The following is a 21,694-nucleotide window of genomic DNA, read 5'->3' as shown; positions in this document are numbered from 1 at the left end:
CCCGGCCGCCCGCCCTCCCTGCCGAGCCGCTCTGCGCGGGCGATGGAGGCGGCGGGCAGCCGGGCCGGGGCAGGGCGGCGGCGGGAGCCGGGCCCGAGGGAGGGCAGGGGGAGGGAAGATGCTATTTTTAATCCAATGGCAGCGGCGGCGGCACCTGCTGCGGCGGCGGCACCCGGGGGTCCCGGCGGGGGCGGGCGAGGGGCAGGGCAGCGGGGCGGGATTCCCGCCGAGGGCCCGCGTTTGGCCCGAGCGCCTTCGCTCCCAGCGGGGCAGCGCCGAGCCTTGGCTGCTGGTCTCTCCGGGTAGCCCGGGGCAGGTTTCCCTCTGACCGGTAACACTCTTTTATACGCTCTGTTATTTATTTTTAAGCTTTTAAAGACTACATAAATATATGTGTGTGTGTATGTATGTATATATATATGTGTATATGTGTATGTATGTATATGTGTATATGTGTATGTATGTATATATATATACACAGACATATGTGTATATGTACATATATATGTATATATATATATACATATGTGTATATGTATGTATATATATGTATATATATATATAAGTATATATGTGTCTATATATGTAAGTGTATATATATCTGTAGATGTATATGTGTATATATACATATTCATATGTGTATATACATACGTGTCTATATATGTGTGTATTTCTATCTGTAGATGTGTATGTGTATATACCATATACATATGTGTATAAGTGTATATATATCTGTAGATGTATATGTGTATATATACATATTCATATGTGTATATACATGTGTCTATATATGTAAGTGTATATTTATATCTGTAGATGTATATGTGTATATATACATATTCATATGTGTAGAAATACACATATACTTATGTGTATAAAGTACACACAGTAAAAAATCTCCTCTGTATTTTTATATTTTCATTCTCAGCCCCTCATTTTATGTCTCACATGGCTCTGGCAGGTCCCACCTGGCTGTGCTCACAGGTGGGATGTCCCTGCTGTCCAGAAGAACAGGTCAGTGTCAGGGGATACAGGGCAGGAATGCCCAGCCTGGGATGCCCGAGAAGCCTGTGGCAGTGCCAGGAGCCAACCCCCAATTTCATGGCTTCAGGGGCAGTACCTTTACCTTAAAATGCGCTTTTTTGGCCTTTGCTGTGTTTCTCTCTGCTCTTCACTTTTAAAGAATAACGTCAGAGAAGGGAGAAATTAGTGACCTTTGTAGGGAGAAAAATATTGCTACTGTTTTCATGTAATATCTAAAAACTCCACATATGCCTGGCAGCAACAGTAGTAAAGAAATGACCAGTCCATGTAAAAAGATGCAGAGAGCAGATGAATTGCCTTCCACCCATCATCCACAATATATCCAAGGACTCATTGATCGCTTCCAAGGAGGCGATGTGACCTTTGCCAGAATCACCTTTTACCTCAAAATTAAGTTTCTAAAGGTGGTTTTGGGAAAATCACAAAAATGAAATGTTTGTACCCAGCTATGAGCAGGCTGTGAGGGTGAACAGAGTAGCACAGGATTCTCAGCAATTTTTATTACTAAAAAATCAAGTGTTGGGAACAATGTGAAACACTGAGGGCAGAATGTGATGTCCATGTAGTGGTTTTAGACTTACTTAAAAACAGACATTACATCAGACTTGGGAGCATCATTGGATGATAGATAAAAAACACTAATGCAGGGTCAGACAGGTTTATTTTACCTGAGGAGACTCTGTGCTTTTTTAATGGCTTCTCTTATTAATAACTCAGCATTTATAAACAATGAGAGCCATAATAAGATATATGAGCCATCTAACCTGAAAGACTGATTCTAACAAAAAGGACAAGCAAAGCACTGATAGAAAATCAATGTCTTTCTAATGTCTGGCAGTGCCAGGAAACAGCAAACAGGGCAGTTTCTGCTTAAAATAATCCATGCAGTGTTGCCTAATGTAAAAAAAAAATAGAGTTTTAAGTTTCAAAATGCTAGATGATATGGGTTTAGTTTGGGCTTATTTCCTTCAAAAAGTAAGGATTTTGAATATGATAATTTTGAATTTTTCAATACGATAATTTAGAGTCACAAACTGTAAGAGGCACTTTCCCTCACTCTTGAGAAATTTATAAATTTAGAGTCACAAACTGTAAGAGGCACTCTTGAGAAATTTAAGACAAAGAGTACCATGGCCTGTAGACCCTGAGGAAACACATCCCTCTAGTGGCCAAACCCTGCCAGGTGATGAGAGAACTTCACATTCCCTAAGGAGTTGCCAGAAGTGGCAATACGATAATTTAGAGTCACAAACTGTAAGAGGCACTCTTGAGAAATTTAAGACAAAGAGTACCATGGCCTGTAGACCCTGAGGAAACACATCCCTCTAGTGGCCAAACCCTGCCAGGTGATGAGAGAACTCTTCATATTCCCTAAGGAGTTGCCAGAAGTGGTGTGGCAGAACAGCTGTACAGTTCTGAAAATGGATGGCAGGTATGTGTGAAGGTACTTTTCCTACTTAAGTTGATCTCCCATAAATTACTTGACACAAAGCACTGAGAAAGAAAAAACCCTTAGCTTCTTGTATCTTTCACTTAAAACTATAAACACTAGAAATCACAAAATGAAAACTAGTATTACCAGCTTGTTTCATGTACATATGTTCTGAAGGAAAGGAGTGATTGTTGGCAATTGACATTATATCAATTCCACTGATTAACACCTTTAATAGCTGTATGAACTTGACTGCCACACAGTTTCTTTCAAGGTACTGGAATCAACACAAACACTGTTTATTCATTTCCATCAGCAAACAGCAGGATGTCTGTTCCACAGCGCAGTCACAATTTGTCAGTATGCACTGAAGACCTTGCACACTGCCCTAAGATTGTTTAATTGTCAGGTGTGGCTTTCATAGAATTATCAACAAGATTTTTGTCAGGTGTTTCATAATGGTACCAAGGCCCATCTCCCCGCTGTCTCATCAGTCTGCGTGCCTCCAACTCCAGCAGCCTAAAAAAAAAAGGCAACAGACACAATCAACATGAAGTTTGTTGATACTGAGCATTACTGACAAAGCAATGATTTTAGCATCAATGGTTTATAAATACTGCTGAAGCATAGGTAGGACCAAAATATGAAGAGTTCAGCTAAGACATGAGCTATTACATCTTTGTATTTTGGGGTTTTTTTCAGCAAGTCATTCCACAAAGGAGTAATAAAAATACCGGCAGTTTTATCACAGGTTCTTCTCTAAGCTGTGAGCATTAGCAGGAGCAAAAAGAGCTCCATTTGCTGATTCAGGAAGACAGAGCTACACCTTTATAAATATTGAGTGCTTTGAAGACCCCCTGCCCTTGGATTGTTCTGGTAACCTGAAGCCTGAGAGGGCAGCAATAACAGATCCTGTGACTCCTGTTCTGGCAGCAGCCAGTGCAGGCAGCACTCAGGGGACACATGAAAGCTCTTTATGTCAGCATCCAGCTCAGTATGTCATGCACAATCAGAGCCAGCTACAGTATGGATCAGGATTTTAACCTCCCAGCTACAGAGCATACCTCAGTTCAGATTTCCTCACTTCCACATCAAGCAGGGCCATGTCCTTCTCATAGTTCTTCTCAGGGGGGTCAAGTACATAACGAGCTATCCAGCGGGTTATGGGGTGCTGGAAAACACAACAGCAGAGATTGTCTGTGCAACTTCCAAGTAGAAATGTCACTGTGTATATCCACAGTCCTGAAGAGATGTCACGGACACCATGAGTGCTGCCATTCAAATCGTAACCATGAAGTTACAAACATGCACAACTACTTGTGAGATCAGAACCCTAAAAATTCTTTTGCAAGCCCTCATGCCAAGATAACCTGCAGATGACTGTTCTGTAGCAAAATTAAAATGTAACTAAGATATAATTTATTTTCTTTCTGTTACAGTTCCTTAAACTGCCAGGGTAATCACAGAAGTGGACTCCAAATCTTAACTGTAATCAGCAACATTTCATAATTTTGCTTCCACATAAAGGGCATTTCCTTAGGAACAAAAGTCTGAATGAGTTGAAACAGTCACAATAATATTGCTGAATTCAATTACTTCCTATCAGAAACAAAACAGTGCTTGCAGCAAGAAGCCAGGGAGTAATTTTAAGAAAATACAATTAAATTGAAACCATACAACCTTGAGTTTGTGACTATAAAAATCCTCAATTCTAGATCCAAAAATGTGTGTGATATGGGACTTTAAAACAATACTGGCAAATAACACAAGAAAGAAATGTCACTTTAAAATCCAGTTTCTTAAGACATTGTAGAAAAAAAATAAAGACAAAACTTGCACGGTATGAATGCAGAGGACTTTTCTTACTATTTAGGAATTATAGAAAAATTCTTGGCATATAGTGTCAGCAGTTTACTGCATACAGAGCATTTGCATCTGCTTGTGTCATTAAAGAGATTTTTCTACAGCCTTTTACATGTTCCGTAAAGCCACAAAAAAGTTTACCAAAATCAGAACTGCACTATTTGAGTTTTACTACACTGCCAAACATCATCATACTCCATTCATTTTATTCCCAGAAGTATCATCACGAGAAAGGCTGTCCATAGCATGCCCACCCTTTTACATGTTACACTCACTTTGTAGTATTCCCAGTGCTCTGGAACATAACCTTCAGGAATCTCTGCAAGTTCAGCTTCACCTGACAAGGAAAGGAGGGGAAGAATATTTAACTCTGTGATTATTTTCCAAAGCTATCTTATATTCTGCTTTTCAGATAAGGAAAAGATAATTATTCCACATGAAGAGTACTAAATCCCTGAGCTCTACTCAGAAAAATTGAACTTGCAATTTTTGCAGACACATCCCACTGCAATTATCTATTCACAGATTTTAAGTGACACACTAAAAGGCTAAAATTAGCAGCTACACAGAAGAAACAACTTGGACCAAGTCCACAGAAATACCCTTTAAAGTACAGGAGCTGAAAGCATGGGCTTTTCCTGATTTCTCGATTAAATTAATTCCATATCATTACAGCAGTAGGTTTAACACATGCATTGCCAAGCAGAATTTTGGCATCTTTGCTAGCAAAAAGCCAGAGTTGCAGTCTTAAAGCAAGTTACTAAACTTCACTGCCAGAAGAGAGAATGTATTTTACTTTTTTTTGTGTGAGAAAGTTTTTTTTAAAAAATCAACAACTAAAGCAAGTATACTGGGAACATTTTCTGTGTACTGATATAATATCACTGTATTTGTCAGGCCTATTCCATGGTCTTCCAAAGAGAGAGCCCTAAAAGAGTCCTTTTTCTCTATCCAGCATGCTTAATTCCCATTCAGCAACTTTGACTGCACTTTGCTTAGCCCGGAGAGAGCACTCACCAATGAAGACATTGATATATGTTAAGAGCACAGCCACTGGTATTCCCGTCAGGAATAAATAGAATCTCTGTAGAGGGGATAAAAACAGTCAGTGTGGGAAACTCAGAACCCTGACAAAATTCACACAAGATCTGAAAATATCTGAAAATGGTGGAACAGCCAGTAACTCTGAGATTAGCATTTCTGTGTTGGAAAGGGATGTTGTGTGTGAACACTGCTGATTGCAATGAGCTCATTAATGAAGCAGAAGTGATGCTGTGGCAGCCCCTGAGCCCGTTCAGGTCAGCCTGTGCAGCAGCAAGCAGCAACACCTCCCTGGAATCCCTCAGCACCTCGGCACAGCTGGCTCCAGCACTCAGCTGCCGTCAGCACTGGCAGCAAGGCAAGAATCCAAAATCAGTGCAGCCACTGTGGGCTCTGCAGCTGAGGAAGGCACAGAAATGAGTCCTGATCACAGGAAGGGAGTTGTATCCAATCAGCTCTTGCTGCTTATAAAAGGATTTATCCAAAAACCTGACTTTGGAGGGGTCAAACTCAGGTCAGGCTTCCTAAATCTCACCTCTGTTGTTAGTGGTGTAGATAACTGAAGGCAAACCCTGCAGAAGAGTAACTGATACATTTCAAAAAGGAGGATGGAGCAGAAAGCATTTGTGGGTCATGCATCTATGAACACAGACATGTAATTTAAGAATGCTACTACAGCAGAAATTTAAGTATCTATCACAACCTTTGCTATACAGCCAGTCTTTGAACTTCATCTGGCCCTGATTTTACACCATGTGACCAAAAATTCTTAAAGAGGACCTGAATTTCTTGTTTATGTAAATAGTGCCAACACATTTTAGATGCTATTGCATAAAAAACACAGGAAATTGTATTTTAGACACTCTTACACCATTTGCAAGTGATGTGCTACACTGAATGCAATACATTGGACTTTTAACTCACCAACAAGCTCAGAAATCGAGAATCATAAAAACTTGTTGATTTGATGATAAACATTCTCTTCCCATGGTCACCACTGTGCCGTACAGGAACTGAAAATCGAACCAGAGTATTATGGTTTTGTACTCCACTGGTGCTTATGCCAGGGCAAGGTCAAACGTACATGGGGAAAGGAAAAAAAAAAAACAGAGTGTGCCACAGCAGCTGAGTTTTCTGCAGTTAGCCTGAAGCAATTTCGTATTTTGTTAGCTTAAACCTATTTTTCCTCTAACGCTAGGCAGAGGTCTGTGCCCACCTGTAAGCACCAACACGTGAATCAGTGAATGTCCCCACACAGGGCGGCCTCAATGGACAATTACAGCGCCAGCAGGGTCGGCCTCCCTCCCGTTCCCATCCGTTTTCACCCACACCCGGTAGTTTTTCATAGGAACGGGGACACAGCGGGACCTGCTCAGCCCCCGGCCCTCAGAGGGCACCTCTGCCCCGCTCCGCAAGGTCACCCGGCCCCGCCGCCCCGCCATCCCCGCCGGGGCCGTACCGAGGGTGCCGGGGAGGCGGGGGCCGATCCCGGTGATCCCGGTGCTGCCGGCGATCCCGGTGCTGCCGGTGCTGCCGGCGCTGCCCGCCCGCCGCGCCGCCCAGGCCGCGGCCGCCCGCAGCAGCCGGCTCATGGCCGCCATGGCTGGCACTGGCACGGGGCGGGGCCGGCGGCCGCCATCACGGGAAAGGGCACAGCCTTCCCACTGCCCCCGGCGCACAGGGACGGCGTGGTGGTGAAGCCGCGCGGGCGCCATGTTGGAAAAGGGCAGAGCCTTCCCCGTGCTGCATGTACGGCGGGAGAGCGCGGGTGAGGCCGGGCGGGCGCCATCTTGGAAAAGGGCAGCCCCCGCCCCGTGCCCCGGCGCCGTGGGAGGACGCGGGGCGATGGCGGCGGCCGTGGCCGCGCTGGGCCGGGGCCTGACGGCCGCGCTCCGCCTGCCCCGGGCTCGGCCGGGACTCCCCGGGTACGCACTGCGCCGGGCGGGCTCGGGCACGGAGGGAGGGCCTGTGGCGGGAGGCGGCTGTCCGTGCGTGCCGCTGTCCCTGAGGGCTGCAGCGTGGTGCAAGGGCAGCTCCAGGCGGTTCCCTGGGCCCGCAGAATCCTGCAGCCTCTGTGCTGCTGGGGTTTGTGCTTCCCCGGCTGTCCAGACTTTGCCATTAAGGCCATGGGGGAGGTTGTGGATTCTCCCCCTCTGGAGACGCCCCAAACCCACCTGGACGCGTTCCTGTGTCACCTTCTCCAGGTGGCCCTGCTTGGGCAGGGCTCTTGGACTGGATGGTCCCCACAGGTCCTTTCCGATGCTAAAAGTTCGGTGCTTCTATGATGTACAGCTCAAGTTTGTTCCTTAATTTTTAATTGTTACCTATCTCTTAAGTGTAGAAAATTGATAATTAATGAGATGAGGGGGAGGAGAAAACACCAATATGAGATCTTTGTGACTAACCAAAACTGTTTTTCCCCACATGCCATGATCTGCGTGTAGGAGCTGTGCCTTTGTGAATGAAACAAACATTCTCATTTAGCAGGATATTATTTTTCCTGTCATACATAGTTTTCCTTCTAACTTTTATGCAGGATGGCACTGAATCTGTACCAGAACCTACCGAAAATTGAGATCCTCCATCAGGTGAAGCTCCTGCACACAACTGTGTCTCGGAAAGGTCTGGAGGAGTTTTTTGATGATCCAGGAAACTGGGGGGAAAAAAGTGTAAAGTCTGGTGAGTTACATTTAGCATGTCTGATAGTGATCTTTGAGCTGAAATCTGACCTGGGTTTTTTTTGCATTATAGGAAGCATTCAGAGCTACATAAAACTTATTTTTCTATGTATATGTACATACATCCACTTGTGCATCTTGATGCTTGTTAATTTTTGCTGTGTGTATTCAGTGGTTATGAAAGCAAATAGTAACTGTGCAGCAAAATGTTTTGCTGTAAATCCTCTGCCTTGCTCTGAAGTGAGAGTGTATCACAGAAGAGATGTGCTTTGATGAAATGTAAGAACTATGGAAGAAAACTAGTTCACTGTAAAGATTCATCTGACAGCTTTCTGTACTCCCAGCCTTTTACAAGCACAAATAAACACTACATATAATTGCCTTTTTTGTTGTATTTTAAAAGCAAAGCTGAATATCCTCAAGGATGGCTGCCCAAGCAGTATTTTACATGTGGTCTTTACACTGTTGTCAGCTGAGCCTAAGAGAAGCACTTTTTATTTTCCAGAATAAGAGAACTTTGTTTCATTAAATTAATGGTGGTTTTTTTATCTTTTACAGGGGATTCATGGAATATAAAGCAGCTAAGGGGCAAGAGTAGTGAAGACTTGCACAAACTTTGGTAAGTAAGTTTTAGTGAAGAAGATTCTCTTCCTTCAGAGCAGCTCTGCACTTTTCAGAGCTCGTGATCCAGCAGCTTTAGTGTGGCACAGAGCTCTGCAGGCTCCAGCCAGCCTTGGGCTTGGACCAGCCCTGGTGCTGGCCCTGCTCAGAGCACAGAGGCTGCACTGCAGGTGGCTGTGGGACAGCTGTGTCTAGTTCAGAGGGCTCAGCTTTGGTACAAACCCTCTGGGGGTTGCTTGAGTGAGACCTGCTTTGTTGTCAGTGCCTTCTGGTGGGGTGGGCACTTCATTCCATCAGGCCTGCATTTATTCTGATTTTGGAAGTTTCTGAAGCTGCATTAAGTTCAGGCTGAACTTAATCATTACTGTGAACAGCTTTTCCCTTGCTTTGTCCTGTGTACAGGTGAGAAAAACCTGGCTTTGTCCAGATAATGGAAGACAACTCAGTGTTAAACTTTTCCCTCCTAAGCCCTCTTTGTTCCAGACTAAATAAACCCGTATCCCTCATTCTTCTCTTTTGTTTCATTATATGAAGCCAGCAGGGTTTGGGATTACAGACAGTAGGTGAATAACTGCTTAGCTATCCCAAAGTCATTTTTGAATTACTGTGCTTTCTGCTCCAGGTATGTCCTGCTGAAAGAAAAGAACATGCTCTTGACTTTAGAGCAAGAATCCAAGCGACAGCGCAAGCCTATGCCAAGTCCAGAACGCTTAGAAAAGGTACCTTTTTCATGCTACAGAAAAACTGTAACTCTCTAGTAAAATTGCTGAAAGATCAAGTGTTTGGAAGCTTGTTAAAGACCTTTTTTTTTTTTAAATTATTTTCCCTGATTTTAGTGTATGCACTAACTGCTGAAGTCATAATTTGGTCATGGCTGTTTTCTCATTGTCCAGTGTGCATTACTGGGGCTGTGACCAGACTCCAGTGGAAACTAAAATAACCAACAGCCACTACAAAACATAAGCAAATCTTCTGTTTGCTTCTGCTTCTTTCTGACCCCTGCCTCAGAGCTTCCTCTAATTCTGCATCAGCATTGGATCTCGCTTTATGCATCACCCAGCTGGTCTTTAATCAAGTGTGAGACTGTCGGTTAATTCCTATCTGTCCTGCTGTCAGATTAGATTTTTGAAGCACCCATTCCTTACTAGTACACAGAGCCTGCTGAGAGAGAACTCATGATCAAACTCCAGCATGTTTTACCTTTGTTTTGCCTTTAAACTTTGTTTTAAGTCTTTGAGATCTTTTAAATTTTCAGCATTGTTTTTTGTTGGTGCATCCTGAAACTTTTTACCATTTCCAGGTAGAAACATCTATGAAAAATATAGACTTGGTTGTCAGAGAAAGAGAAATTGCCTTGAGGCTTTTACAAACGGGCCATGAAAAGCCAGTCCCTGGCGAGTGGAGACAAGACTTCCTGGGACGCACCTTCTGGTATGGAAAACCTTTTTTAGTTAAATGTGTGAGTTTTTCTTGTGGTGTCTCTCTCCCAGAAAATCCTTACCTAATCAAGGAAGGATGCATAGACTGTACAGAGCACAGGAAATAGTTACAAACCAAACCAGCAAGAGCTGGAAATCAATACCCACATAGAAATTCTGCCATTTCCCAGACCACTTTATCACTGTACTTGAAACTAAGAGAAACTGGTAAAATCCTAGAATTAAGACAACATGTACATTCTGTAATCATTTTTATCTGTCTCCAACAGGTACAGTTACAAGGAATGGCCAATACCATGGCACTTGAACAAAAAACACAAAAAGAAGAGATTCTTTTACTTGCCTCATGTGAATCACTTCATCAGGTAAAAAGATTATTTTGACATTCTGATCTGTTTGTGTCCTTATTCCATTTTAAAAGGAAAAAATAGCTGTAATCTTTCAGTTTTCACCTACTAGACTGAAAATTAGTGGTTTATTTTAAATTACAGCTTCCTCTGTTTCTTTTTTTCTGTTCCCACTTCAGTTACTAAGGTACATGGTTATGCTGTGGCATTGTAAAAGTACCTTCCAAGTGCAGAATATCAAAAATCATCCTAGAGGCTGAACTTCTGTGGTATTCAGAAGCAGAGTAAAAATATTACTCTGCAGGCTTTTTTACTTATCAGAAGCAAATGAATACTGAAGTTACTAATCACTGAGAGCCTCTGTCTGATTGGGGGGGCTCATTAAAGTGGTCACAAGCTGGCTGGAAGTGAACTACACCAACTTTTCTGTTTCAGACTCAGACTTGAAAAATCCTTACGGAAAAGGGCAAGGCAGCAGAGCCTGGAGAGGACGAAGCGGAAGCTCTTGGAAAGGAAGTTCCCTGATGTTGCTGTGAAATCCCAGAGCCAGTAGCAGGCTGGAAAAGCACTGTAAACAACTGGTCAAGTGTCTGTGGAACATGAATCATGTTCTGGAACCACAAACAACTCCACTGAGCATTCCAGATAGTCTCCAGCTTTTTTTGTTTTTAATACCACATTTGACTTTAATTAAAAACTTTCAATCTGGAATTAAAAAGCAGCTTTGGTGCCTAACTCAAATCATCCAATCTCTCACATTTCCAGGAACAAATGTTGTGTTAGCCAGCTCTCACAAGAGTGCGAGATGCATTAGGAACAGTGAAGAGCAGCCACAGAGTGCCATCTGACAGTAACAAGTGTAGGGGTAATATTTACCTGGTTTAGTTTAACACATGTACATTAAACTCAGACAGAAAGATGAAAGCATCTGAACCTCACATGAGCCTTTTCACTGGTCATATTTTCCCTGCTACTTCCCTGAATATTTTGCCTGAGGTACAGGCTACACAAGGTGTATTGCTCTCTGCATAAATGCACTGCAAATGGGCTCTCTGGACTGCTGTGAGGAATTTTTTCCACTGCTGCAAGTCTGGCTTCTTAGAAAGTACAAAATACTCATGGGAACTTCTAATACAGTTGTCCTCCTTGATTTCTGTGACAAATTCAAACACTTGTACAATGCTTTGCACAGTGCAATGTTTGAAAGAAGGCTGCAGTAGTCTTGAAGTAGGTACTGCTGTTGCTCTCAGTTGAAGGAAACACCTTCACCTTTCACTTCATGAAAGCTTTTAACTTCCACATGTTGTGGTCTAGAAATCTAGACTGAAGGCAAAAATACCAGTCTTTAAGGAAGCAAATGTGCTCAGCAGTATCTGGTAAAACACTGCAAGGGAACCAGTACTGTTTCATGTTTCTATCTCCATCATTTGGACCTTCACTTACTCCCGTGCATCACACAAAACTCCCAGTTTAAACTCAGAATCTTTACAGTGTGAGAAAACCTCCAGCAGTGTTTTGCTCTCCCTGTGCTGCTGGAATATTAGCAGATACTGTACTGCAATTCTTTTAAGATAAATGGAAGATAAAAGCCGATGTGGCATCATGGAATCTAAGCATGCCACAGAAGGAAAGCTTAAAACCTCCACTCACTGCAGTGCACTGGGGGAGCAGTTCAGTTATGTTCCATGTTCTACCTGAATGGAAACTGGACTGAGTCCTTTTCTTCCACAATCACAAGAGCTGGTGACTGCAGTTTGCCTCATTTTGCAAGAGAAACATGGTTTGTAAGTAGCTCTGAAAATCTGATCAAACAACTTTGTCTAAAGAGCAACACAAGATTCTCATGATAAGACAAAAGCAGATTGGTTTGATAAATTACTTTATTTTTTGGAGGTAATGTGAAACTTTTCAAATAGAGGCCTCGTAATTATTTACCCACAAGATCTTTTAGGATACAAAAATGTAGCAGTACTGTTTATTTTTTTTTAGATCAGTTAAATGCTATTTGGTTTTCCACAGCTTTTGAGATATGGAGCAAAACTTCATTGTGTCCCAAAACAGACCATCACATAATGTAAATTAAGCTAAAAAGCAACATTGAGCTGCATCTTGACAGCTGATTTCTGCTGAAAAACGAAGTCATCCCCATTCCTGTGACCCTGAGTGCACCTTCCCCTGCAAACACAGGCACTTACAGACCCTGCTGGGAGGCACAGGGGAGCCACACCAGCCTGGAGCACACAGCACTGAGGGCAAGCCACGCACTGAAAGCTTCTGACTCTGCTCCCAGGCTTGGAGAGGCCATTCTTTGTCTCAATTTCCCTGTCTTTAACAGGCTTTGCTTCTCACCAACATCACAAAGGCATTAAATACATTCTTAGACATCAGGTGGAAAGCATTGCTTGCTTACTGAAATGAAACTGCTCCATAATAAAAAAAATTAACAAACCAGTGCTTAATATAACATTCACCCCACGGAATGTAACACTTCTGTGAGACAGTAAAAGTTTACACTAAAAGAGATTGCTGAATACAAACTTTCACTTTTAAAACAGCAGAGTAACTTTCTCTGCAAGTACTCACAAGCTTGCTCAAATATAAAAGACCAAATTTTATTTTTTAAGAGAAAAATAAGAGCAATTTAAGGCCAAAGTACCAGCAAGGAAGACTAGTATGTGAAAGTAGACAAGAAATTAGACAAGAAATAATTAATAAATAAGCACAGGCATTTGCAAGGTTATGCCTCTATCTATTAGCTAACCTGTAAAGCTGTTCCCAGGAAAAGATACTAGAGAAAATAGACATTTATACAAAATTATAAAATGCTTGTTACAGGAATTATTGCTTTACAAGGGACGTAAACATTCTTTTTCTATTATAGTACCAATTAGGTCTCTCAAAATTTCTAACTTTGTTAAAATGGAATTTGAATTATGCAAAAAACCCAATATAAACTTCCTACAAAGAGGAGTCCATCCCATTCCTGAGTATGCTAAAGCTATAAAACAGAAGGAGCACCAAGCAGGCAGCAGTTTTCACAGTTAAGAGGTCTAAGGACATTTTCTTTCTACACACTGTTTCCCTCCTTCTTCATATTCTTGTTTGGAAATCCACATCTGCTGGAAAGTACCCTACAAAAATAAAGAAACAAAAGCAACACACAATGAAAAAATACCAGAACACAAATGATGGTCAACTGAAACAGGATTAGCTTTTCCTAGGAGGGAAAACAAGCAAGTCCTTACATTAAATGAAGTATTAGGACTTGACCTGCTTAACTGTCTCTTCCTTGAGTTTTATTGCTAAGGGATTAAATTCAAGACAGGAAGTGCAGCACCAAATGCTGATTGCAGTCTCCCTTTCCCATGATGATAAATTAACTCCCAGAAAGCATTTCACTGCTCAGTAACTGGTAGAATTAGGTATATGATGCAGAAACAGGTTTGCTACTTTCATGGTCTACTAGATACAGTCTTGAGAAAGTACACGTATTTCAAGGTTTTACCTTGCCATTAAAAACGGGAGAACATGGCAGGATATGTAGTCACTGGAAACTCACGCCTCTTTTTAAAACATATTCTCTTCCCCTTACCATGAGGACAGCCAAGACTATGATTACGTGGCACACACTCTGCAATGCACACTTCTGGGGAATCAATGGCTGGGTGGCAGTGCTGTTCAGCACAGCACAGGTTTACTAACCAAAGAAGCCAAAATGGAGCCCCCAATCCAGGAGCTGAACCTCCGCTCCACAGTGGTGTTGTTGGCTATCAACTTCAGGCGCATGCTCTGCACAGAAAAGGAGAAACAAGCTCTAAGCTGGTGACCTTAGGGACAAGCAGCACAAGGAACCTGGTGTCTGTACCAACAGGCAGCTGAAAAAGGTCCATTTTAGTATATCTGCAATACTGCTCATCTGCCCTGCATTTACAATTCAAAACAACCACAGTGGAACAGGAAATTTGGTTTTTACCTTGTTAAGGCAAGGAATGAGGCAGGTGGAGAGCAATAATACCACAGTGTGTAGTGTCACCTCCAACACTGCACTGGGACTACAATGACTTACATTGCTACACTTAAGTCATCTAGTCTTATTTGGATCCATTCATTCCTTTTGCTTTCAAAATGCCTTACAGCAATAAAATCTTTGAATTTCAATGGGCTCCTCCTCAGCTATTATAAGCAGTGAATACATTTCTCAGTTTCTCCTAACATTCATCATTACAGAGTTGTCCCAAGCAGAACATTTTTGCTTGAATACTAAAACTCAAGAAATATCATAATCTGTATCTACTCTCAGATGCAAGGTATCAATACTTTCTTTGACATCAAGTGATTAAAAAAATATGTAAATATGCTACTCATAGCATATTTAAAACCTGGTGATTTAGGTTGTCTGCAAAATCAAGGGAAAACAATTGCCACAACAGTGACCTCAGGCAGAACGACTGAATGTGCCTCAAGTTAGTCAGCAACACTTCAAAAGAGAGACCATCAGGAGAAATACTGGCTGTTGCTTGGGGACAATTACAGAACTTGGGATCGCAATCTGAAAGCAAGAGTGGAGCAGTAAGACACTCAAGGAATGTTGGAGTTTACTCTGTATAAAACTCTTCAAGAATTCTTTCTTTTCTTTAGAGAGGGAGGTTTCTTAACCCTGCAGAAATCTCTTCAGCTGTCAGGTTCCTATGAATATCAAAGCCACAATATCCTTGTGTACTTATGTGGCAGAAAAGCAAAATGTTGAAGAACTCAGTGCAGTAATGGAAAGAGTTGTTTTACCGGTGGGGTTTTCTGAGACAGCTCCCTGTTCAATCTGTCTGTGAAACTCTGTATTAGAGTGTTTCCTCCTGCTACAATCACACTGCCATAGAGACCCTAAAAAGAGAAGAAAAACAAACTGGAGCTTTACCTTGGAAATCATTCTGAAAACAGCTCTTTCTCACAATAGAGAAGGGTGGCATGAGTATATATAGTCAACAACAATACTACATCACTTGATACCAACAGTATTACCTCTCCCAATTCAATTTATTATTTAATCACTTAAAAATTTTGCAAGGCAGCTTAATATTAAACTACAAAAGGAAGGCAGAAGCCATATGTTCTACATTATTTCACTGAACAATTTCTACTATGGAGAACCCTCAACCTACAGATCTCCCCTGTATGCAAACTGTTGAGTTTTTTTAAAGCAGAGTGCAACCTCAAAAGAAAACCACACAGCCTTACAGCAGTTTTCTATTTCACTATTGCTGCAGTTGGTGAACACACACCATGGCCCGGCCCACTAAGCCCTTCTCACACACTGGTTAACAGAAAAAAATGTTGAAAAGAACTCTCATGCAATCTGTATCAAACTGACAACTGAGAAAGACAGCACATTAATTTTTAAAATAATGTTTTCCTTTAGAACTTCTCCTCTTTATAAATTCCATGTACATTCTAAACATAACGCTGCCTAAAAATCTGAAGATAACACTCCAAGTTAGAAACGTAAATGCTTATCTGAAGCCAGTCCAATCCAAATTATGCAGCGCCAGCCACAAAATCTGTGCATCAGATTTTTAAATATGGGTAGAAACACTAAGTAAAAGGTCCTGATTTAACATTTTGTAAGAGAAAACATTAATGGTACATATCCCTATATACAAATAAATAATACTTACAGCATTATTCCAACATATTTATCGTTATCCTAGGAAATCTCTTCACTGTTGCTGTTCTAGTCCCAAAAACATGTATTGGCACAGAAATATCTATGCCTTAAAATACTGCCTGGCTGAGTGACACTTACCGGCCTGATATCTATATCACACATTCCAACGCTTGTTGTGACAACGTGGCTCACACCCAGCATCGTGTTACCAGATAAACCCTGCAGGGAAAATCAGCAATCTACACATCACTGCTTCAAGAGAGCAAGGCATAGAAAAGCCCTGAATGAGCTGAATTTTACAAGTATTACTGGAGAGGGAGCTAAGCATCTTGTTAGGGAAGGAACAAAAATATCCCTGTTTTTCCAGTCAGCTCATCACCACCCAATTTGAACATTTCATCCTTCCCTTCCCCAGCTGTAATTCAAGATGGGCAAACTCTACCCCCAGGAGAACCCCACAGTGCAAATACACCCAAATCACAAGATTAAAAACTTTATATAAAAGACAGCCATGTGACAGCCTAGTCATGCAAAGCCCTCCAATCACAGCTTCACAGTGGTTTTACCTTTACATTGGAAGGGTCAAACAATCCCTCAGGAATTTTCAGACGCTCAGCACCAAAGTCACAGTTGTAGCCATTGGGGAACTCGTAATGAACTGTTGGCATCTGTGCTGCCACCCTGGAGCATCAGGCAGAAAGCAACACATTAAAGTGCTCTCTAAACAGGATGTCAACTTATCCAATAGTGTTAAAAACTACAGTTCCAATGAGAACACTGAGATTCATAAGACTTACACTTCCAATAATATTTATTATGATCTCATCTTGGAATATTCAACAAAAAACTATCACCTGGGTAGATGAAGTACTCCTACTTCCATAAATCATCCAATTTTATATAAAACCTTCTTCCATAACAAAACCATCCAGCAGCAGTGAACAGGCTGAGTACCACATGCACAACTGGTAACAGATTTTACAAGAAAGAAGAAAGTAACATACTGTTCATCATAGGTTGAATCTGACACTTGGAGGACAGAAGCCTGGAAGTCCTGAATGACACACTGCGGAGTTAAAAATAACAAGAATTTTTATGAATTTTAGTCTTCAATTTATAAAATGTATATAATCTAATTTTTCAAAGATTTTCTTGTTCTTCAAGAGAAAACACCGATACACTTATGGAACACTTGGGAGGTGAGAGCAGGAGGAATGACCTACTTACATTACACATGTAGTTGTGCCAAGACCTGGTGACCTGGGGCAACTTCTCTTTTCTCTTCCAATTTGCTGGCGACCCCTCACGGACTGCCTCCTGAGATTGCAGGGTACAAGTCATCAGATGAACATTTAAGCCTCTCCTCAAGACAACACTTCCTAAATAAAGTTACTTTCCCACCTTTGAAGCAATCATATATGGAGGGATTATCTCTACGTTCATTTCCTGAAACAGTTCCCGGCACTGCATAGTGATAAAGTCTCCTGCAAGTGGTGATTTTACAATACCTAGAAGGCAAGAGGGGATCCAAAATAAAAACCAGAACAACTAACCTGGGAAGTATCCAAGCATGAACACTCTCCCAGATATCTGTCAGTGAACACTATTAGGGTTTTTTTTCCTTTTTAAGGGGGCACAGAGATGTAAAAGCAGTAACAAATCTGTACAAGCAGAAATCACTCTAATTACTTCATACTGCAGTGCTGTTACCCATCAAAGTTTATACCTTGCTGAAGCACATATCCATCATGCACTGGAATAGCAGTGGTGTGTGTTGCTCCACTATCCAAGATGAGACCTGTAGATCTCCCGTTAGCAAAACTAGTCAAAGTGATTAAGGAAAACATTGTAATTTTCACTTTAGAAAAAAAGTGCTGCCATGCAATTAAATCATAACCAGGAATGAGGACTCCAACTTTTCCTCCAAAAAAGGATTTGCCATTTTCCAGTGTGTACCATCTTTCTGTGAAGTGCACAAGCTCATAGAGAGAGCAGCATTTAACTTCCATCTCTGAACTAACTCAAGCTTTGGAGGCACAAGAGAGACTTCATGCCACTACTATGCAGTAAGCTCTAAGTACATCCAACTCATTTAGACTTGAAGCTGGAAACATATTATTAGTTTAAAACAATTACAAATATTCCCCTTAAGGGTATTAAAACGTCAAGCTCTAATTACTGTATTTAGTAGTGTGAACACCACCATTTCAGGTCTGTAATATTCTTATCCATAGTATACAGTGGGGAAAAAAACATAATTAAAAAAAAGACTTTGACCCCAAGGACAGAGTCAGACTGGGAGAACTTCAAAAATGAGCTCTAATGCCTTAAAGTTGAGAAAATGCATTTGTTTACTTCCTCCCTGGATGTTTATGGAAAAAATCAATTTGAAGAAAGTTAGGCATGCTGTTATCCTTGGAATTGCCTGGAAAAATTCCCATAATTTCCTGGGGGGAGGAAAATAAAACCATGCAGTGAAACATTTCAAAGGATACGCTGTCAGAACAGCAGTTTTACACAAGAAAAACGCCGGGATGTTGTAGTGTTCAAACATCAATTCCGTCAGTTTCTCACGCTTTGCCCTGGTATTCCACTAAAAAAAAATAAACCCAAACCACAAGGAAGTGACCAAAAGGAAGCTGTGTTTGCACACTAACAGACTGCTAACACAATAAAGAAGTTATTAGAGAAATTGCAGCCGGAGTTTCAATGACACCAAAATTCTACATAAATGGATTTCTAGTAATTTACGTCATTAAAACGTTTTTCATTCCACTTACACTACAACACATCAATGTTTATCTGTCACACAAAAGTGCTACACGCCTTTCATGTTACAATACATTTCTTTACACTTCTACAGCTCTCCCAGTGTCAGGTTCCTAAAGAACTCTCTAAAGCAAGCACCTTGCCTTTTACAAGGGGGAAGATACATGAAGCAACTTGCCCAGTGGGAAGAAAAATAAATCCAGACTTTCCAGTTCCCAAAGTACCCTTCCACAGTTCTACTGCAGTTGTGATTAAGCCAAGATAGATCTTAAATATTCAGCACATAACTGAAAATGTAAAGTTTTTTCCAAGCCAATACAAGAAAGTAAGATGAGGTTTTTAAGGAGAAATTCAACAGGAATGTCTCTATTCAGACACCCACTGAGCCATCAAACAGCCACTGCAAATTCATCCACACTCCACAAGCTGTGATTCAACACAGGGGAACAATGAAATTCAAGAAAATCCTTTTCCTAAGGTTTTATTAAAGAAAGGCATCACTTGTGTATGGCATGTCTACCTTTTCTACTCTGAATTCAAGATCTGCCTTCAAATGCTGAGCATTTTAGAATGACAGAAACCTTGTCCAGATTTTCCCAGAAATTTGTATTTATCCACTTCATCTGCCTTACAGGACCACTTACGGAAACAAAGACAGAAAAATTACAACTTCACCATTATAAGTATTATTCTGTGTCATTTAATATTCCTTGTAAAGCTGAATGAAGGAAGACTTTTCATGGCATTTTATTAAGTATAACTTAAAATATAAGACATCCAAGCATATTTTTTCTTTTTATTCTAGGCAGCAAAATTTCTTTTTTTAACTTTTGGCTTCTTTTCAGTAAGTGAAAAACAATAGCATATTGTAAATACTTTCTAATACAACTCACATGAACTGTTTCAAATTGAGGTTTTTTTTAGACATTTTCCGGAAGCTGTCCAAGTATTTTTAAATTGTCATTTCTGTAGCTAAGTTTTAGCACTTGTCACCTACAAGCCATTGTCAGACTTATCCAGGTCTAATGTTCACAGAGTTATCAAAAGGACTTATCAAAATGCACAGCTGCTTTTACTCACTGGTGCTTCAGACATAAGGACAGGATGCAAACTTGCTTCAGATTTAATATGCATCTTGTAAGTGTGATCCAAAATTGCCTGGAAACTATCCCAGTCTTCAACTGTAACAACATTGAGACAAACAGGTTATTTACTTCCAAGTTTTGTTTCATTTCATAAACACACAAAGGCTTTCCAATTTAATTTATTGCACACAGCTCTTCAGTAAAAAGCTATCCTCAGCAGATACACACATCCTCTAACAGATCTGCAGAATTCTCTTCTTCCACAACCACCATGACTTCACCAATTATGCTGAAAGCCCACTAACAGTAAAAACTAACCACATTTCCATGCAATTTGTAAGCTAGGAGTCTGTTCTTACAGCCTCTGTTGCTGTACATAACATCTGTCAACACGACCGTGACTTCCTGTAGCCTGGCAATGCTATTTTAAAATCAGGTAGAAAAAGACAAGAGCACCATACTCATTCCATTTTTTAAAGGTGAAATGGCTTCCATATTCTCCCTTGGAACTCTCAGGGCATTAGTGTCTATGTAGTAAGTCGGGCCCCCTTGTTTGCCTTTGTCACCATCTATCTCCATCAGAGTGCTGCCATTGTCCCTTTCCAGCACCACGCCAATGGCTGTTGGAAAATCCACCTGCAAGGCAAGAGGCAGGCAGTACAGAAGGATTAGTGACGTTCTGCAAGCTGGTGTTTTTCTCATAAATTCAGATGTTTCTTTATACAATACAGTCAGAACAAACACCAACGTATTCAGAAGGGTTGTAACTTGCAAAGACTTTTTAAGGCATAAATTCATGTTGACCTGCCATCGAGGCACAGATTCTCTCACCTTTGGGCAGTCCTCGCCCGCATAGCCTGCTCTCACTGTGTACGAGCCAATGTCAAAAACCAGAGCCCCAACTTCATCTGAAAAGATTGTTAATAAAAATGGTTATTACACTCTTCTGCAGCCCTGGCCTTTCCCTGCCCACTGCCTGCTTTAGTGGGAAAGCAAGACAAGAAAATCAAGGGATCTTTTACAAAGTGAGGACGAACTTCTCTATTCAGAACTCCCGCTACAAGAGAGCTACTGGAAAACTGCAGACAGGCTTTAACTGGGGCAGTGCAATCCCTTTGGCGTAAGGAACAGAATTTCAGTAGAAGAGGGAAAACGCAGTAGCACCTAAACGGATCGCGAGATAAAACTTTCAAAAAGTTCTACTTTAACTTCACACGAAGCCAGGCGAGCCCAGAGCCCCCGCGGGTGATGAGGATGAGGAAGGTGGGACTGAAAACATCAACCGTGTGAGGGAAGGGGTCAGAGCGGCAAGCGCCCATCCCCGCGGGCCCGATCCCCGCTGATCTATGCGCATCCTAAAGGAAACCCGTCGGAAACCATCGGCTGTCACAGGCGCAGGGGCTCGGGGGAACCACACGCGGCTCCCGAAGTGCGGGGACCTTCTCCGGACCTTGGTACTGCGGACCCTGCCCAAGGCCGCGGTGCCCGCCGGAGGCACCTCGGGGCCGCCAAGGACATAAACAAGGCCCGCCGAGCCGCCTCCTCCTCCTCCTCCTCAGGCGTGGGGCTCGGAGGGGCCGCGGCAGCGCCGGGCCGGGCTGAGGGAGGCGGGAAGCGCCCGCCGGGGCCGCACGCGCCGCCTCGCGGGGCGGGGGAGGGGAGGGCGGCGCCGGACTCACCTCCCCCGTACACGCCGCCGCTCATGGCTGCCGCTGG

General features: G+C 42.0%; 3 protein-coding genes across 3 annotated transcripts; 1 reads left to right on the top strand and 2 right to left on the bottom strand.

The window, feature by feature from the left end:
- Positions 1-2,689: 2,689 nt before the first annotated feature.
- NDUFB5 (NADH:ubiquinone oxidoreductase subunit B5) lies at positions 2,690-7,110 on the bottom strand. The gene is made up of 6 exons (XM_039713455.1): positions 6,840-7,110; positions 6,305-6,393; positions 5,357-5,423; positions 4,615-4,676; positions 3,541-3,647; positions 2,690-2,995 (listed from the first exon to the last, which is right to left on the bottom strand). The coding sequence occupies exons 1-6, from the start codon at positions 7,093-7,095 to the stop codon at positions 2,875-2,877; spliced, it is 702 nt and encodes a 233-aa protein (XP_039569389.1). The 5' UTR covers positions 7,096-7,110; the 3' UTR covers positions 2,690-2,874.
- A 43-nt stretch (positions 7,111-7,153) lies between these two features.
- MRPL47 (mitochondrial ribosomal protein L47) lies at positions 7,154-11,201 on the top strand. Its single transcript, XM_039713454.1, has 7 exons — positions 7,154-7,305; positions 7,917-8,059; positions 8,617-8,677; positions 9,302-9,398; positions 9,980-10,110; positions 10,388-10,483; positions 10,901-11,201. The coding sequence occupies exons 1-7, from the start codon at positions 7,226-7,228 to the stop codon at positions 11,016-11,018; spliced, it is 726 nt and encodes a 241-aa protein (XP_039569388.1). The 5' UTR covers positions 7,154-7,225; the 3' UTR covers positions 11,019-11,201.
- Positions 11,202-12,327: 1,126 nt separating this feature from the next.
- On the bottom strand, positions 12,328-21,688 carry ACTL6A (actin like 6A). The gene is made up of 14 exons (XM_039713799.1): positions 21,658-21,688; positions 20,810-20,886; positions 20,440-20,614; positions 19,974-20,074; positions 18,620-18,717; positions 17,851-17,945; positions 17,526-17,632; positions 17,352-17,441; positions 17,129-17,190; positions 16,691-16,805; positions 16,263-16,343; positions 15,248-15,343; positions 14,168-14,254; positions 12,328-13,596 (listed from the first exon to the last, which is right to left on the bottom strand). Exons 1-14 carry the CDS (start codon positions 21,680-21,682, stop codon positions 13,516-13,518), a joined length of 1,290 nt encoding a protein of 429 aa, XP_039569733.1. The 5' UTR covers positions 21,683-21,688; the 3' UTR covers positions 12,328-13,515.
- Between the last annotated feature and the right edge of the window lie 6 nt (positions 21,689-21,694).

The sequence above is a fragment of the Passer montanus genome, unplaced genomic scaffold (assembly GCF_014805655.1).
Source record: "Passer montanus isolate IOZ18808 unplaced genomic scaffold, ASM1480565v1 scaffold29, whole genome shotgun sequence".
Lineage (NCBI taxonomy): Eukaryota > Metazoa > Chordata > Aves > Passeriformes > Passeridae > Passer > Passer montanus.
The sequence above is the reverse complement of the archived record's forward strand: the minus strand, read 5'-3'. Positions and strand labels throughout refer to the sequence as shown.